Source organism: Blennius ocellaris (assembly GCF_963422515.1).
Source record: "Blennius ocellaris genome assembly, chromosome: 2".
Lineage (NCBI taxonomy): Eukaryota > Metazoa > Chordata > Actinopteri > Blenniiformes > Blenniidae > Blennius > Blennius ocellaris.
Window position 1 is genome coordinate 12,427,704 of NC_137651.1, and position 19,857 is coordinate 12,447,560.

The window sequence follows — 19,857 nt, forward strand, 5'->3', positions numbered from 1 at the left end:
GATTCAGATCTTGTTCAACCTTAACATACCTCCTCTCTGTTCCTGAACTCAGGTCTTCTTTTTTTTTTTCCTACTCTGGTATTTAACGATGTCAAATACAGGTGACATATGTTCAAGTGTCTCTGATCTTGTTTTGATCAAATCAAATTGAGATAATATGGAAGAGCACAAGCTGAAGATAATCAGAAGTCTTTCCCCATCTCTCCTCTGCACACAGACATCAGAAGACCCGTGAGCAGAAACCTTTAGTGTGCATTGAATTATCTGCAATTGCAGCAATTATTGGCAAGTCCAAACTTTGTCTTTCTATATGGAATGTACATTTATTGCATTTACTGAAAAGGGCAATTGATAGGAATAATACCATAACATTGACATTTGGGCTGTGTTTTGCAGCCCTACACAAAATTACTCTAATAAAAATCCAATGTCCAATTAATGTCACATGGGAAAGCCACCAAAAACAGATGGAACAGAGACTAACCTTGTCAATACGCTTATTAATTGAATAAATTAACACAAAGATGACACAGTTGCAATCAGTACTGACATAAACAACAGCTACTGCAACCATACAACATTTGAGCAAGAATTAATTATAAGATAAATAAAACAACAAAACTAATCAGTAAATGAATAACTAACAAAAAAAAACAAAAAAACAATTAATATAACTCTAATAACACTGAACCAATTCCAGTTTCAATTTATATTCCCATTGATGTTGTGCTCATAGCAATACCCACAGTCCATAAGGCAAGCAGGCCCAGAACGTTCGTGTAGTTTCACTCTCACCTTGCCAGGTATTCTTTCAAGTAGCAACAGCTCATTTCTTTACTAAGAAGCCCCACAAAATGTTCTACTTAATCCACTCAATATTACAGGATGAACAGACTTCAACTGAAGATGAAGGATGTGTTCATATTTGGTAGGTTTGATCGCACCAAATATTGTTGGAAGCCGGAGCAATGCCAAACCTGGGATCAGAAAAAAAATCTCATCCATCCATCCATCCATCCATCCATCCATCCATCCATCCATCCATTCATCCATCCAGCCATTCATCCATCCATTCATCCATCCATCATTTATTCCTTTTTGAATCAACTTCTCTCGTTCCAAGCATTTAACATTTTGGTAAAACAGTGTCCTATGTTTGCAACATTGCAGTTTCTAGAACAGTATTTTTGTTTTTCCAAGATAGTAAGAGGCAATGCATCTTTTTGATAAAACATCTTTTGTTTGGCATTTTGTTCATCGATTACTTTTCAAGAGGCTGCAGCATGTTCATGATATCTTCAGAAAGCCTTTTTTGGGCACAAGACAATTGCTTCCCATACTGTATCTCCTTGATCAAAAGTTGGTATTACCGGTGTCTCTGGCGTGTTGCATTGACTTTATGAAGGAAGGGATAAACATTTACAGAAGCTAGAGCTAAACATTAACACTTTGAGAAGCACAGAGATCCATCATGGGTGCTTTAGATGTGGGCGGCAGGTTGCTGTTCAGTCAATACTTTTTTATGTCACACCCGGACCCACGCCCATGCAGATGTCCATCTTCTTTACTGCTTCATCCGGCTCAGGTTTCCAGTGATGCCAGTGCCAATTTACGGGTGAGGGCACTCAGGGCAGGTCACCAGGCCATTCATAGTAAGCCACAAAACCACACACATTCACACCTGTGAACAATTAGGGGAAGGCCTACCGACATATGTAGGAGGAAAGTGCAAAGAAAGCCCGAGCACAGATTTGAACCAACAACTTCCTTTCCCAGGAGACTAAGCATTACCCACTATACTCCCATGTGGCCACCATGCACGTGTGCTGTCACAATCTCATATATGCACAGATCAATATAGTAATAAATTCCAAACACGTTGATATATTGCAGACAAGTCAGTGACGTGGCTCTGAGTCACTTGGTAACACCCACACCCCCAACCACGTACGCGCACACACACACACACACACACACACACACACACACACACACACACACACACACACACACACACACACACACACACACACACACACACACACACACACACACACACACACACACTTCTACAAGCACAACACCTCTCATGCTCACTTACACACACACCTGACATAGTGTTTGATGGAGTTGGACGCCATGGCAACAGAGCGGTGACTCTTGCTGTCCTGTGAGTGGACTGAAGCTGTGGAGGAGGGAGGAGGAAGCTCGCAGCTCGCAGCCAGCTTCGCTACTCAAGTGCAGCTATTATTATTCAGAATTTCCCTTCTTCTCTGTTTAGGCTTTCTTTTAGTCACAACAGCAGTCTGTATGCTGCACTCATTTTTGTTTTGCTTCAAGTGCGTTATAAAAAGCACACTGGGGGGGGGGGGGGGGGGGGGGGACTAGTAGGAGGAAGAACAGGGGTCACCAGGCATGTATTCTTAAAGCTATCGATTGTGCAAAACCTGACACATCATCAGAGGGAATTGCAGTGATTCTCACAGCTGCAACCAGACAACACCCACGATGGGATCTTTATTTGTTGACATATTATTTTTATCTCACCCCACCGCACTCTCCACTTGCTGCATCTTCTTGTTTCAATCGAAAAACAACATGGTTTAACTCCTCCTCTCCTTTGCAGAGCTGCCGTAAGTCTTTTCAAATGTTATTTTTCTTGCAGTTTGTTTTGTCACTCTGTCTCTTTTGCCTGTCAGTCATTTTTCATAAAGGTAGCAGTAGAGATAAGTGGAGCACAGTCTGGCAGAGAAAGGGGGTGTGCAGGTGGACGGGTCTCGCAAACAGCATCTGTATAAGATTTACTGCCTGCAGATACAGATGGTGGGGAGACAGAGAGGGAGGTGTTGGAATAGGGCAGGTGAATTGCATTCTGGTCTCCAGTAGCATTTTCACGGTCTGATTGCCAGCGTTTGTTAACATACACACATGCACACAGACACATACACACTCTCACACAGTGTGAAACTGTGGGAACGTGGCTGTTGACAGTAGAAGTTTGTCTGTTCCCCTTGTGTTGCCCTCCCTGCTTTGCTCTCCTCCCTCTTTTGCATACGATCCAAGCGCGAGCTGTGAAAGGTGAACTCACAGCCTGCTGTGGATAAATTATGTGTGACATGTTTAGCGGTGCTGCCTTATATGGAGACTGGTGTATCTGAATACAGTAAGCCTCTGCCAGGAGGGAAGGGACGAGAAACAAGGAGCGAAAGAGTGAAAGACAGGGAGTGAAGGAAGAGGTGGAGGAGGAGGAGGAAGAAAAGGAGGCAGGGGAGGGAGAAAGGGAAGGAAAAAGGAAAGAGGAGGGGGCAGTGACACAGGGAGTGAAAGAGAGGAGTGCCGCGAAGCAAGCATGAGGTTTTCGCTTTCCGTTCTCCTCCCAGCAGCAGTCAGATGAGTCCTTGCACAGATACAGTAAGTCTTTGTTGATTACTCTGCGTGTGTGTGTGTGTGTGTGTGTGTGTGTGTGTGTGTGTGTGTGTGTGTGTGTGTGTGTGTGTGTGTGTGTGTGTGTGTGTGTGTGTGTGTGTGTGTGTGTGTGTGTGTGTGTGTATGTGTCTTACTTTGTGCGTGTTCAGACACAGAGCTGAGTTGTCCATGTTCACTTTTTCTTGCTTTGTTCTGCCAAATGTGGATTTTTTTTTTTTTTTTTTTTTTTTTTTTTTTAATTCACCATCTTGATGTTAAGTGTGACGTGTGAGTGTGTGAGTGGGCTGGATGAATGTTTGAAATGATGGCTTTGCATGTGTGTGCAGAATGCAGAATGCGACCGTGCTTCACTGTTACTGTGCAGTAGTTTCAGGTGGGACAGTTTCAATGTGGAAAAGAGCTGAGCAAACAGAAGGATGAGAAATGTTGTTGTTCAATGTCACGCAGAATAGTTATCTCACTGTCTCTCATGATCAAAAAACACACTGACACACATCCCCTTTCTTTCTTTCTTTCTTTCTTTCTTTCTTTCTTTCTTTCTTTCTTCTTGAGCTGCACTGAAATCCCAGTTGTGTTATGCTTGTACTACTAAAGCTCTACATATGCACTCAGTTTTGGATGAATGAATGAAGTAATGCAGTAATACACACTAACTGGCTCTCAGACATTTGAACAGCCCTCTGCCCCTCCTGTAGGATGGCACGACTATTGGTGTTTACACTACAACTTCCCTCAGGAAATAATTCAAAATCCAGCCTTGTGCAGGCTGTCTGTGCCAGTCTGACACTCAAGTCATGATCACACAAGCATGTGCTGCCATAAAATCAACAACAAAAAAAAATGATTGCTTGACATGTGCAATGTTGCAGGAATTTAAAAAAAGGAAACACAGCTTCAGTAACAGGGCCTTTTTGCCTCTCTTTTGTGTGTATAAAAATGAACATAAAACCTTTATGTCTATATGCTCATATGACTTAAATGTGCACTTTTATTTAGATTTAGATTGTGTTAAAAAGATAAATTCAATAAATGAAATCTTCACCTCCCTTTATTTCAATGTTGCAAACCACTCCACCTGCAAAAGAACAAAAATAATGACTCATGGTCATTAAAAACAATCAACATGGTTGCTATGACGGCCATGACTAAAGCTACATTGTCTACTGCTACAAACTTGTACAATGTAAGCCTTGCAGAGGTTTGAAAGTGACAGACATTTCTTTTTGATACTGTGGCGTTTAATCTCACTTTATTCGAGCAGCAATGGAGGGTCGGATAAGTAAAGTGCAATTGGGACAATGAGCTAATATTTGGTAACCTGCCTTAAAATGTGCAATCACAAGCGTCATTTTTTTCAAAACAATGTCAGATCTCACACTGCATCGATATTTTCCCTGATATTTCGCATAAAAACGTCTCACCTACAATTTTCAACACCTTCCCCTCACTTTCACAGTTTTACTTCCTCACACGTTTCTGCTTTCATCTCGCTTTCTCTGCAGAATTCTCTTTTATTCTTTTAGCCTTTTTAATGGCTCATGCTCGGTGTTACTCTTTTGGTGTCTGGCTCTCAGTCGATGAGAGAAAAAGCACTTCTCTGCAGATCAGAGCAGGCAGATCTACAAGGTCATTAGAGTAAAGAACAACAAGAGTGCAGAGGCAGCCCGATACATACTGAATTTCACAGCACAATTTAACTCTGACTAAACAAGTGTGTGTGTGTGTGTGTGTGTGTGTGTGTGTGTGTGTGTGTGTGTGTGTGTGTGTGTGTGTGTGTGTGTGAGAGAGAGTGAGCATAAAGAGAGGAACAGAGGGAGAATGAGATGAATCCCAGCTACCTGCATTGGACTGTGAAAAAAAAGGATTCATTTTTCTGACGAACTTGTCCTTCATTCTAATCCTCCCCTGCCTCATAGTCTCATCATCCAACTCATCTGTCATTTTTTTTTAAGTGATGTCATCTCCCTGCTGTCCTCTCGCCAGTCACAGAGCACTCTGTCGAATGCAGATGAGCAGCTTGTTTGTATGAAAATATCCGGACGTATGATGCATGATGACACAAGCACAGTCCTTATTTGCGTTATTCAATTATCAAGAAAAAAAAAAAGTCATAAATAGGGTGGACACTTTGATCAAGTTTATATCAGGGGACCGTGAGGTAAGTCCCGAGCCTCAGGGATTCGCATGAAGAACATGCGAGGCAGATAGAGAGTCGCCGCTTAGACAAATGGTTGAGGGGAGTCCTACGAGGCCATTTGGCAAGTGTCAAAATCACAGTGAGTCAGTCAATGGTGCATGATTGCTGTTTTCCCTGCCGTCTGCAAAGCTGTCACCGGACTAATGCACACTCGTGGAAGATGTAATCTATAGTAAATACAGTTGACTCCATGGAGGAGCCCTCTGTGATTTCCACAGATTATGGTGTCAAACTGAATCACTGGTCATAGACAGCTGAAGAGTACAGATTGTCCCCCTGTTTGGCCAAATGCTAGTGTGTAAGTCAGTAAGAAGTAGTGTAGTGGTGTGTGCGTGTGTGTGTGTGTGTGTGTGTGTGTGCGTGTGTGTGTGTATGTGTGTATGTGCGTGCATGTGGTTTAGATTTTGAAAACTGAATGAAGATATTTTTTTCCAGCATGATCCAGTCCTTTGGTATTTCCTGCTTTGATCAAAAACACTACAGGAATGTCAATAATTCAAATGTTTAGCAGTAATGAAGAATATGAGAGAATGAATGAGAGTAATGATTTACAAGTATTCACAATCAGTATTGTATTTGAATTCAATTTATATATATTTAGTTGTACTCTTACTTTACTACAATTTACAGATCAGCTTCAAAACTTCTAAAAGTAAAAGTCATTATTAGTTACTATGTTTGCAAGTCAAAATTATATCCAGACCTTCTGATCTGTATTTTTGTAGCCAATATGGTGATTACTGTGTGCAAGGTTGTTACCTCACAACTTCTCAAGTTGCTTCAGGAGGGTCACATATAGCAAATCACATAATATGCAGATTTGCCTGCACCTGTAATGATTAGAAGTAAAAATCTTCATTTATGGAGCTTTATAATCTTTATGCCATTGAGCCATGAAGCTATTCAAGCACCAGGCGTCTAATCAGTGATCATCTCACTGTTACTGAACCATCCCTTGGCCTGCATAATTATTTTTTCCTATTATTCTTATCTTGCCATACCTATTCCTCTGTCTGAAACCCTTTCTCTCACTGATCTCATTATTTGCTGACTATCTCCACTTTCTTTTCTCTGACCACACTACTCGTACATCCCCTCCTCTCTCACTCTGTCTGTCACTCTGCTTTTCTCCTTGAGGTTTTTACAATTCCCTCATTCATCTGTCTGCCTGCATTTTCTCTCTAAGCTCAGATGTGTCAGAGCACAGACACAGTCAAAACAAAAAGGGAAGGCTGTGCGTGCACGCATGGGTTAGAGTGTTTGCCTTTTCTCAAGTGCGATAATAGTCCTGTGCTTGAAATACTACATGCCGAGGTGGTAAATTTACACAAGGAAGCTTCTTTTTTTTTTTTTTTTTCTCTGAGTGAGCAGTTTTTCTTCAGCATCTGTCTGCCTCCCCCTCACCCATTACATCTATATCCTCTCAGACATCCCCCTTCGATCACTCTCTGTCCCATTTGTTAGTCTTATCTGTCCATCTCTGTCTTTCTGTCTCTGTGACTCTTCCTCTCATTCTCGCCATTTTCCAATCTTTCTCAATCTTCCCTCCCACCCACAGCTTTGCACTCATATACCCATACGCACGCCTCCTCCATTGCTATTCCTGTGAGGAGCAGACTGGTCTGGCAGTGGGTTGGTTTATGTCCATGAACTCAATGACACTCTTGCTGCCACTGCATTACACTACACTGGCATTGCCACAGCCAGGTGGTGCAGTGACGGCAGGGGGGAAATTCTATTGCTTGAATAACACACGCGGATATGTAAACAATATATTCATATGGAAAACATGTAAACATGTCTAGCATTTGTAAGATACTTAAAAACAGATGTGCGCCCCCAACACACACACACACACACACACACACACACACACACACACACACACACACACACACACACACACACACACACACACACACACACACACACACACGCAGACCAATGACACCCCCAATGACACCCCCACCCCCCTATGTGCATGTCAGGCTCTTAAAACACTTGTGCTGATATCACAGTGCAGACGACAGCTTGCACACGTGCCACTTGACTGCCCTCGATGTCTCCCCTCCCCTCTGTTTGTCTTCCAGCTGAGGGAGGGAGACATGGATTGTGTGTGTGCACGCGCACGTGTGTGTGTGTGTGTGTGTGTGTGTGTGTGTGTGTGTGTGTGTGTGTGTGTGTGTGCGCATGCATGTGGGCTTCAGTGTGCTGTTCAGGGATAGTTGATGATTTGCATATGCCTACATACAACTCTCATGGTTGTGTCATGAATATCAATGCACCGGCTGACCTTCCGTTCATCTCTACGGTTACGTTTCCTGTGCGGGGAATGCGGACCTGCTGTGTCATGGTTTGTCGTCAATATTAATGCATATGCTACAAGCTGGGCAGTAGAGTGGGGTATAAGATTACCCTGATGGTACAGTCTATGGAAAGATCGAAATGGAGGGTCATTGCCGGATGGCTAACACTCAGCTAAAGATTGTCAGATCAAATCTCCAGCTATCATGGGTGGGACCGGGCATTTGTTTGACAGGGTCCGTGCCTAAGCCTTATAATACCATCATCCCCTTGGCAAGGTGTTTGAGGTCATTAAAATGTGACCAACATGCTGATCATTCAGTGCTCCTTGAGCAGTTTAAGCCTGGGAAAAGCTAGCAAAGCTATTATTTTGACTGAGACCAGGGAAAGTAGATCTTTGGAGACAAAATAAAAGATTTTTGCCTGAAGTGAAAAAAAAGAAGCTTGTGTTCTTCATTCATTTCAACTAAATTACCTGTACCATTGAAAATATATACATATATTATTCATCATTAACAACTGTAGAATCCTCAATATGTTTTTCATATTCAGCAATATAACAATGTTGCATTAGAGCTTCCTAAAGCGAACAAATAAACAAAGAAAATTAAATAACCTGTTCGATTTTGTGTTTCGTCAATTCATGAAATATTGAGGATATGAATATATAATAATATGATTATCATGCCGGTGCAATAACAACATTAACACATTGATAGCTGCTCTTTGAAATGCAAGTTAAGGGTTGAAATAGGTGACAACAGATGTTACAACAACAGGTCTTTTGGTAGACACAGATTAAAGGAAAACAAAAAACAAAACACATTAAGACTACATTGTGACCAAATATACCAAAACTAAATACAAAATATGGACAAATTATCAATTAGAGTAAAGTAATCATTAAGTACTGTGTGTGAGCAGAGACAGTTTTATGATGAGAAGAACAGTTCATAACAAGGTATGACGCTTCATAGGACATTCATTACAATACTAGGTCAAACCTATAGACAGTTTGAATGCTATTCTGAAGACAAAGATTTTACCAGCAACCTTTTCAAGTGAAAAAACGACAAAACATAAGATTAAAACGAGTATGTGCCCGTCATTTATATACTATATAATATACATTGTGGAAAAATGGTAGAAATCACTTTATTTCCCTCAAATCACACACTTTGCATCATGTCGAGTACCTTACTTTTCCTGACTGCTGAAACCCTGGTATTGAAGATGGATCATTTACTTTCTGTAATTTTGACAATAGTACTCAGAGTGAAAGCTGTTGGTGTCCACTTGCTATAAAAAAGTATGGCAAGCATTTTACTGAAGTTTATTGTGTGAGTGTAATTTTTGTCACTTTTAAATTAACATTACATGCAGTCATACAAAGTGAGTTTAGTGAGATCTATAAAAAAACATTTTTATACATTAAATCTTTTATGAACAGTTACCGGTACACACAATAGGAATAGCAGAAACGGCTCTTCTCTGATTTTGTCACAAATAGATCTGGCTATACTACAGAAATAAAAAAAGAGGAAAAAATACATATTTTTATCAATATTTTTCCCATTATGTCTTCTGAGAAATTTAGCCTAGCTCTAGGCTGATATCAGCACTGTGATTAGCAGGTGCTGATTTGTGAAAGTATGGCTCAAGTGAGAAGTTAATAACTATGGGCCGGAGAGAATATCTGGTACCATTGTGAGGAAGAATGTATATTAGATGTTATCTTTCTTATGAGTGGGAAAAAAAATTTAAAAAAGAAAAAGATTTGATTCTGATCAGGACAGTTTGTGCTGTATCAACGCCGTCGATCTTTATCGCTGTGGAGGCTCAATAAAAGAGATGGTCATGGTCTTTTTGCACAGTGACATAAAGCTACATTCCTAAACTGTTTCTTCCTCGAAAATACCAGGAAAAAGAAGTACTTTTTGATCTTACTGTGATGGAATTGGGACATTGGGTTTTGTTGAAGTATCATTGGCTACCAAGTCCAGTCGTAATTATAACAAAGAAGCATTTTTGTAACCATTTGGTTCATATAAACAGGTCTTTGTTTGATTACTTCACACACAGTCCCAGTCTTTGAGAGTTGTCTCTTGCTACTGCTGACTCCCGGCAGGCCACATTAATGGGCAGTCTTTTAGCCTGCTGGGCGACACTGCTCAGTTAATATAGCGTTTCTTATGGTTTCCGCCCATGCTCCTTTTATACGACACCATTAACCACTTTGTTCTTGCTTTGAACATGGTTTATCTAGTTGCTGTGGCGATGATGACCTTACAGCGCATTACTGTGCTACTGCAGCAGCATAAGGTGTCGTGTGAACAAGAAATGAGAAGAGAGACGGCGAGAAGGGAAGCTTGGGGGGGTGGTGGCGGTGGAGGGGATGGGGGGGGGGGGGGGGGGGGGTTGAGACATTGGGCAAATAAAATGAGGACAGCAACTATTAAAAGATGAACCACGTTCACAAAGTTGTTGATGTCACATGATACTAGAGCCTCAGTGTGGCAGAAGAAGAGCAAATTTCTGAGGAAGGAAAAAGAAAGACAAACAGTAAAGCCTGGGCGTGAAGAGAAAGAGTAAAATTATACAGGTGGGGATCAGAGAAAGATAAATGAAGAGAGATGAGAAATGTCAAGATGGTATCACAGCAGAGCACCAGCAGTGCTTTGAAATGGAACCAAATTCAGCTTTTCTCATCCTTGCTGCTTTCTCTGATTCCTCCTCTTTTATACCTGCCAGCTCTCACCTTGATTTTTCTACTCTCACTCCCAGACAGCAACATCTGTCTCTCAGCAACTTGTACTAATTGCTCTTGTTTGCCTCGCATCACTCTCCTGCGAGCCTCTATCCTTATCTTGTCACCACCTCTGGTCTCCTTGACTCTATTTGTCTCTCTCACAGCCTACCCGCCCCATCCGCATGCTCCCCGGTTCTCCTATCGGTATAAAGGGCAGCTCAGGTCGTTTATAGATGATATCCCGGTCAGCCGGCGATGTGGTGTAATATGAAGCGTCCAGCATCTGCTTTTTGCTGCTGCTGAAGTCAGCGCCCTTTAACCTCTCACATTACTGAATTTCCCCTCCTTCCTCCAACTTTCCTTCCTCTTATTTTCTTCCTCTTCTTCCTTTTTAGCCTTTTAGAAGGTGCACCTCATACAGTGCAATTCTTCCCTCTAAAACTACTGCATGACTTAAATTATGATCGCTTCTGTTTCTAATGGACCTTGTTTCCCAACATACTGAAGGGGGAAAGTATTCAGATTAGATTCTGGGCCCCAAACTGAATTTGTAACACTTAAGGAATGTCTGAAATGTCAAGTTAAGACCTAAACAAACAAGACAGCAACTCTGAGGGCATTTTAACAGATCTGAGTTTACGTGGTGGCTTTCTTTAGGGATTTAGTTTTGATTCAAATCAAACCTGGATAAATGTTTCTTGCTTTATTCGCTTTTCACTCTCCATTCTCCCATTTTCAGGAAGTCCTCCAAGTTAAATAAATGTCTCACATTTCTGGCCCCTGTTCACTCTATTTCTCCCCATATTTTCTGTCTGTTTATTGTTCTCAGACACCGGGCTGGATTTGGCTGAAGTTAATAGCTCACTTTCAAATAGTTTGTACTAAACAGTGCAGTTACTAACAGTAGAGTCACATCAAACCCAAAATGTAGTGCTGCCGTCTTCATTAGTACATTCATCATTTATTGTATAGTAATGCTGTGGCGAGCATTATCGGTGTGTCGGCTGGTATTGTCAGTTTGTCTGTCTATCGATTGTCCCGCCACTTTCTTCTGGACTTCCTCAACAAGCACTGAATTGATTTCCATGACATTGGCAATAGATGTTTGTGGGATCTGCAGGATGCCTCCTGCTGACTCAATTCTCCGACGACTTTTATTTGGTTCAGCAGGTTGAAAAGAAGCATGAAGTTAAAGATATTGAGCAACTCATTACAGCTAATAATAATTTGGATGACCTACAGTAATTTTTTTTTTCATCCAGCGTCACTACCACTTTCAAATGTCGATCAATCTTTTTTTTAAAAGCCATTTTCATGCAGACACAACACAATACAAAGTGCTCAACAGATGATTGACTCTGATAATGAGAAAGACCAAATAAGGAAGAGAAAACACAACATGCAAAACAAGAAAACAGGCCATGGTGGCTTTCATACTGCTGTTAGAGGAACTGAGTTTGTCCAGGATTGCTAAGCCTCTCCTCTTCAAGTGAACAGATGTTTCGTGCAACAGAGCTACAGAACGAACAGCTTCCGATGATGCTCGTCCTAAAGGTCTTGCAACAATAAAGTCACATGACCAGACTGAGGCCACGCTGGCACTTACCCGGGTTTTTACAAAAACTGATATTTCCCCCATACGTTTGCAAAAAAATCTTCATTGACTTGGACCCACATATACTCCTGGTTCAGAGCTACTATGAGCAGCCAAACCTGTAGGGGGCAGTGTAACGGGAAGCATGAAAATCCTGGACAGTTTCAGTCTGACTGGAGTTTGCAGAAATTATAATTTGTGGTGACTTGTAGCTGTGTATATGTGCAAATGTAAATCCTAACCGCAGAGAAATATCACAGTTTTTTTTAAATACCCAGGTAAATGTGGCCTAAGACAGTCCACAACAACTTCAGTGAGTGTGTTGTGTTTAAACTGTGACAAAAGGGCTAAACTGCCTCCATGCACCCACAAGCTAAATCACATAGCGGAATATTCTCACTGACTTTTATGAAAGAAGATATTGGGAGAAGCTCAAAGCAAACTTTGTCATCGGTAATTACTGATGACGACAATGCTATGACACAAGTCAAGAAGTCAGAGTTTCCTCATGTTGGTCTGTCAGTTTGTCTATCAACATTGTTAATATTATAAGTAATTAAAAAAATTAACTTCCAGCTATAAAAACATATAAGTTTTCAAGACAACTATTATTGGTTATGGAAATATGTTTAAATTGCTGCCACTATGCGTGTGTGTGTGTGTGTGTGTGTGTGTGTGTGTGTGTGTGTGTGTGTGTGTGTGTGTGTGTGTGTGTGGTGTGTAAAACTGGGTCTTAGCAGTCTGTAATTCAAAAGCAGTGGTGTCACCCGGCGATCAGTGTGTTTGTGTATGTAGAGTTGTCATAGGCATAAAATAATCCAGAGTTCAGCGAAAGTGGTGGCACCGTTATAGCAGACAGATTAGCGCGAGATCAGATGGCTTCCTTTTAAACCCCTGTGACGCTCTCGGCATTACACCTTGCTTTGTGAAGACCACAAGACCAACAGCTGAAGTTTGTCAGGAATCAGATGTAAGGCATACATTTTCAGCATGTGTGTGTGTGTGTGTGTGTGTGTGTGTGTGTGTGTGTGTGTGTGTGTGTGTGTGTGTGTGTGTGTGTGTGTGTGTGTGTGTCTGTGTCTGTGTCTGTGTCTGTGTCTGTGTCTGTGTCTGTGTCTGTGTCTGTGTATTCTATTCTGTTTTGTGTTCAAAAGAACTGTGTATTTGTGGGTCTATTACATCCCCACATTTTTCACCCTCCCACTTCTCTCCAACTTATTACCTTGGCGAGTTGATCTGATGGTATAATAATATCTTCTGCCTGTGGCTATGGGAAATGGCCACATGCATTATTCACACATGCTAAGATGCTTATTGATGACTCCTTTATTTATATATTTCCGCTCTCCCCAAGTCATTTCTCACATATGCTACTCGGCAGTTTTAATTCTGTTTTGATGTGAGCAGTGTCTCACTCACTCTTTTGAGAGGAACTGATCCTAATACTGGTAATACATGTCATGGTGGACCCCCCATTAAAAAAAAAAGGAAGAAGAAAAAAAAAAAGAAAATTCAAACTGTCTTCATCATAGCTGTTTCTGTCAGGATATTACACAAGTGTTGCAGGGAAACCAAAGAAAACCTTTATGAAAAGTAGCATATCATGGCCTTGAGAGTCAAGGGTAAATTTGCCTAATCAAAATTGTATATATTCTCAAGCTTTTTGCTTATTTTTCATTCTAGCAGTCATTTCAAATGGAGCATATTCACTTTTATGTTCGTGCACATTTGAGCTCAGTGCTACTAGATATTTGTTGGGTTTCACTCTGATCTCATATTTCCTCTCTGCTTATAGTTGTGACCCCTGAAGCAAAGCAGTACTGTTTTGAGCCTTGTTTTGGGCCAAAATCTGATACTTGGCAGCACAAGTTTCTGTGTTGGGATTTTTTAATGGACGCCAGGCTGTTTTTATGACAAACCTCATTTTCTGCCTTCATCCACTTTGAATTTTTTTGCTTCTTCGCACACGCATAAATACAAGGCAGTTTATGCTGTTCCGTGTGGGGTTGTGTTAACATTGAACATAATGTAGATTTGGTAACTTTTCTAAATATGTATTTATGATCCAGTCCAGAATTATATACACAGTTCCACTTCCTACAGTTATCAAAAAAGTAAAAAAAAAAAAAAAAAACAAAAGCAAAACTTGACTGTGACTATTTTTGGATGAAGCAGGAGACGGACATTTAAAATAAATGGATTTTTAATGAAAGTTGCTTATTAGTTTACATGCATTGAGCATGTGATCAGCCAAGAATAACACCATGAGTAATGCCACATGCAAACAGATCTGCTGGAAATGGTATTGTTTCAGTGTCCGCTTGTCTGTGCTTGCCATGGAGGTGATTGTTGAATGTGGTGGTGGAGGATATTATCGAATATATGGGAATGTTAATTTAAAATCTCAAATCACTCTGAATTTGGCAACAAAAAACAAGAAAATGGTGGGAGATGTTCGGTCATAAAGTTGCTGTGGTAATAACAAAAACAACAGAAGAGATTTCATAAAGATTTGATCACCTCAGAACAATTACAACACAGGAAATATAATGAAAGACAAAAAGTCAGCAAGCAAAAGTCCTGTGGAGTCAGCTGAATAGAGGCATTTCACCACAATAAGAGTTGCATCTCTGCGAAAAACTGAGGTAATTTGCTCTCTTTTTATCAAAAACAAATGCAATGATAAATCACACGTGTTTTCATATGTAAATCAAATCACATGTCAGAAATGAATCTATTACCTTGAACTCCTCCCAGTATTTTGCATGATTTGGGAAACACACTTGCTATTCCATGTTCCTTAAGTTCGGTGGCCCAGAAGGGTTCCTTAAGTACTCAATAATTACTTTGCATTATTTTGCATGTCTGTCTGACATGTTCCTCAGACATCCTGTAAGCACACCACCGCACATTTGATTTTTATAATGAATGAGTGAAACAGAAGCTATGACATATCTATAGAATTGAATTAAACCTGAACATATGTGACCTGATTATTTCTTCAATGAATTCAATACTTCCGGTAAAAGAGAGAATATGCTTTATTAAATCTTTTCTCATTTTTAAACTTGAGATTATTTGATTCTCTGCCATTTCTACTGACCTTTATCATACGTGTTGTCCCTGAGGGATACAGTGACTGTCTGTCTGCTCTTTGAGACATACATGAAACAGAAGGTGTGACTGAGTCACCGCCTTTGTAAACTAAGAAATATGATCCTCCCCCTACAAAGAAAGCCAGAATATACTTGTGGAAGTCATTTGCATTTTTATGTTGGTATTTGTGTTTTTATTTGCTCACAAGAAATGCCACCAACCATCACAACATCTGGGCTTCCGTGGCAGATTGCAGAGAAAAATAAAACGATGTCACGAAGCAAATAGGAACAGACGATCCACAAGACTAATTCCATGGCTCTATATTTAATGCATTGGTCATGGTAGTCCTTTCAGTAATCTCTCTCCTTACTGTGGTCATCCTGCCAAATACAGCAGGCTGCCCTGGCCTTTTACTTGTGTCCACACAGACACGCACATCCTGAAATATCTGCTCTGGGCAGGAAAAGTAGTTCACCAAAGCAAATGTCCCAAATAAGAGTATGACACACATGCACTCACTGTTTGAACTTTTTTCCTGCTCTGCTTTTCACTTTTCACACTTTGATTTCAATATCTAGCGAAAAAAGAATCACCTGCATCTTGAGTAAGATGCGTGTACCATCCATCCATCCATTCATCCATCCATTCATCCATCCATCCATCCATCCATCAAATTAAATCCAGTTCTAACCATGATCCAGTCACAGGCTCAAGGATTTCTACAACCAAGCTGTGTTGGGTTTTGTGTGTGAATTAATGATTTGTTGAAAGAGGATATCAGCTTTTCAGAATGGCTTATTGTACAAAACATTGTACCTGTTCCAGGTTTTCTTGAGCTGTAAATGACGTACCCATATCTGAGTTCAATTGTGAGTAAGGCAACTTGATTTAGGTTTTCTTTTGTTTTTTTGAGGAAAGGAAAATCTAGCATCTGGGACAATCTGGCCAGCTGAATTGACTTTCCCAATCTCACCACGGATGGACTGATTGATAAGTGATAAATCAGTGATTTGATACTAAAACACTCACCAGTTGTTACTGAAAATGGTTTGTAATATTTCACAACATCCGCTTTCTATATTTCTGCTAATTTTTGTGAGGATGACATGTGTACAATATTTAATATTTAAAAAAGTATCAAAGACTTGTTACTTTGTTGTGAATACATATACTAATAGATATTGAAATCCATTAATTCAATTCTCTGTACTCTCTGTCATCTCTCTTTTTTCTCCGCTTCTCTTTTTTTCTCCTTCTGTCTTTATCTGAGATATATTGTCTCTGCCTGAATGTCTGAGCTTTACTGTTTGCAATATGGTGTTTGATTTTCCAGCTGAAAGCCTGGTCGTCTCTGTGAGGCCTGCTGCGAGAGTGGGTGCACCAGAGAATGAATGAGAGGCCGTGTTCAAATTCAGCTTTGTGTATGAATCCAATTGTGTGCACGTGTCACTTTATTAACCTCGTGTTTGTGGGCACGTGTGCGCTTTAAGCCTTGTTCCACTGACACTCTTCCCTCCTTCCCCACAGAGAGAAGTGCCTTCATTTGTTCACCCCCGTGGCTGTTTGGCTCTGCTGAAGCCGCCTGTGCCTCTGTATCTGTCCATGTCTGTGGGAGTTGCCAGCTACACCAGGAGCACCCGGACCACCATGACTGCCAAGCCCGTCCACTGAGGCCCTTGCCACAGCAGTGATACCTCCCTCCTCCTACCACTCTGTCTGGGAGCCAAGACTCTCTCTATCCATGCCACTCAGCCTTCCTCTTTGGAAGTCAACCACTTCCCTTGTCTCCACAGACAGACCCTGATATTAAAAACACACAGCTTTTATCGGCCCCAGTGAACGGAAGGAGATTGTCTCTTTGCTGTCCCCTCCACCAGCCATCTCCTCCTCCGTCTCGTGCACCACTTCCTCCACCCGCTCCTCCTTTTTCTACACTTTCTTCCTCCTCCAGCCCTGCATTTTTTCATCATGGCCCAATTCGATCGATAATGTGTTTTGCCATTCGTCTCATCTGACAGTTCAGCTGAGGAGCAACCGAGGCCCGTTAGAGGACTTTAGAGTTCTGTGTGTGTGTGCGTGTCTGCGTGTGCGTGTGTGTGTGTGTTTGTGTTTCAGAGAGAGAGATTACAAAGTAAACCTCTGTGGCCATCACCAGCCCAGGCCGTGGGTGACAGACTCTGAAGGATTCCCATTTGAGCTACAAACAGGCTTTTAGGATGGGCCGCAGGTGGTAGGCGAGCCCAGGACCTCTTAGGTTTTACTTCAGAATCAGACACTGGGGAGAAAACCTCTAAAAGTCTGGCTTTTGCCCATGTCCTTTATTTATTGTTCCCCATCACTTACCCCAGTGTTATTTGAAACATACAGACTCAAACGCAACTGCATTTGCTGGATACCCATTTGTCCTAATCGACCCCTTCTGCCTGGTTAAAATGGCGGTGAATGTGACACCGATCCGGGACACAAAGTGGCTGACATTGGAGGTTTGTCGGGAATTCCAGAGAGGAACTTGTTCACGACCGGACAGCGAGTGCAAGTTTGCCCACCCTGCCAAAAGCTGTCAAGTGGAAAATGGCAGAGTCATTGCCTGTTTTGACTCACTCAAGGTGAGTCACCTGTGATGCCATTCGTCACAGCCCTGTTTTTTTTGCCTTTATTCAGGCGTTGATGCAGAATTAATCAGCTGCTCCTCCACAGACAACAATGAGTGGAAATAATCTGCAGTGATTTAGCTGCAGAACGTCGTACGTGCACTTTGAGGTTAGGCCCTGGCAAGAGAATCAATTCATATCCGTATAAATACTTTTTTTTTTTTTTACAGTCTGCATGTGTGTCTTCGTAAGGGGAGACGAGGCCATAATCACATTAACATCTGTGATTCAGACTCAGAGTTTCCTTTGCAAGCACATAACTTTAGTGAGGGGCTGTCAGTTGGCACATGGCGAAACATTCTGTATGATCAACGCATCAACAGGCTGAATGGGGAAAAATAGAAATAGGCCAGCATATAGTGCAATTCACATTTGCATGTGAGTCTAGGTATATTTCGCTGTGTGTTATTTTGAGGTCATGTAGCACAGTGGGGTGTTCTCAGAAGGCCCTGTAATTTACTGTCTATTTTTACATGGGCACTGAGACAACACACTCCCACTATGCATCTCCTCTCCAAGAGACTGCTGGGGGAGGGGGGGGGGGGGGGGGGGGGGGGATCAAACAGCAGACGGAAAGAAGGAGGGAGATACCATGATGTTGTGTAGAATATACATGCACATTGATAAACATAATAATACGGCATTCTTTGCAAACTGCTGTGCATTAAATATATAGAGAATAGTTCATCTGAACCTGGAAGACTCAAATGCAAATGTCATGCACAATAATTCATAGTTTATTTATGTCAGCAATTTACTGTAAGTCACAGTCCATGCCAGCAACCATGTCTTCTACAAAATACCTTAATATACTACAACAATTTTTATTACAGTGTATGCAAAAAATACCCATAGCTTTCTATTTGATTGCATTTATCGGACATTTCCAGCATCATAATTGCAATGCATGATTGTAAAAAAGGGTTGGATGTTATGGTTGTAAAGCTGTGTTATATGTGGGTAAACGGAACAAGAACAATTTGACACACTGCATAGGTTTTTACATATTTATTCCTATTTGTTGTTTTCTTAAGGTGACAGGAACCTCTGTATTTAGTGATATAATTTCATTATAGTTGATTATAGCCATTTTAATTACGTAGTGAAGACACTTTTTTTGTGGTTACGCTCATGTGTCACAGAGCTGCCACAATTTATGATGAGTTCGAGCCACAAATATCCAGGGAAATATTCAATTACATTGCAGAAACGTTGTACGAACTCCATTAGAATTTCAACCCAGACGTTGCTGAGGACACTCACCAGATAAAACTAAAACATTTTTGTCACTTGTGGTTATCTTGTAACAGAGACATGGATGTCTTGAAACAGTCATGTGTCAGACACAGTATGTTAAACAATCGGGTAATAATGTTGGCCATATTAACACAAGGTCTCTTCCACATCCAGAAATCATTTTAGCATCAACTGTCAACCCAAACAAAGCTCATTAAAGATTGTTGGACAACAAAAAAAAGTTGTTCAATATTTGTTCAAAATTAGTTTGACATGCTTGCAATGCACTCAGATGATTAAATGATGGTATATTTTTTAAACTGAATATGTGAATTTGCATTTTATTGTAGTAGGGCAGCCAACTGACAGAGTGCATGTAAACTGATGCAAATACATTCAGCAACTGAAGGAGGCGAGAATGGTAATACAAGAGTCAACAATTAATTGGAAGTTCTTGAATGATGATTGCACTAATGGAAAAAGCTCTGCACATTTAATGGCAGTTATTTTTGTAGTTGTTTGCTATTTAAACAAAAAAAAATGTCACTTCACAAGGAATTCTTTAGAGAACCATCAGAGTTAGAACAAATCATCGTCTGGG

General features: G+C 40.9%; 1 protein-coding gene across 8 annotated transcripts in view; it reads left to right on the forward strand.

The window, feature by feature from the left end:
- The first annotated feature begins 2,522 nt into the window (after positions 1–2,522).
- Positions 2,523–19,857, forward strand: part of LOC308139734 (muscleblind-like protein 1) — a 65,118-nt gene continuing 47,783 nt past the window's right edge. For 6 of the 8 annotated variants that reach the window (XM_080509239.1, XM_080509243.1, XM_080509242.1 and 3 more), the window contains exons 1-2: positions 3,260–3,411; positions 16,897–17,975. In XM_080509239.1, the coding sequence (XP_080365365.1) occupies positions 17,802–17,975 (174 nt within the window). In that variant the 5' untranslated portion in view covers positions 3,260–3,411; positions 16,897–17,801. Of the gene's footprint in view, positions 2,634–3,259; positions 3,412–13,173; positions 13,241–16,896; positions 17,976–19,857 lie in introns of those variants that run through there. The other 2 variants (XM_080509240.1, XM_080509241.1) reach the window with 2 other exon arrangements.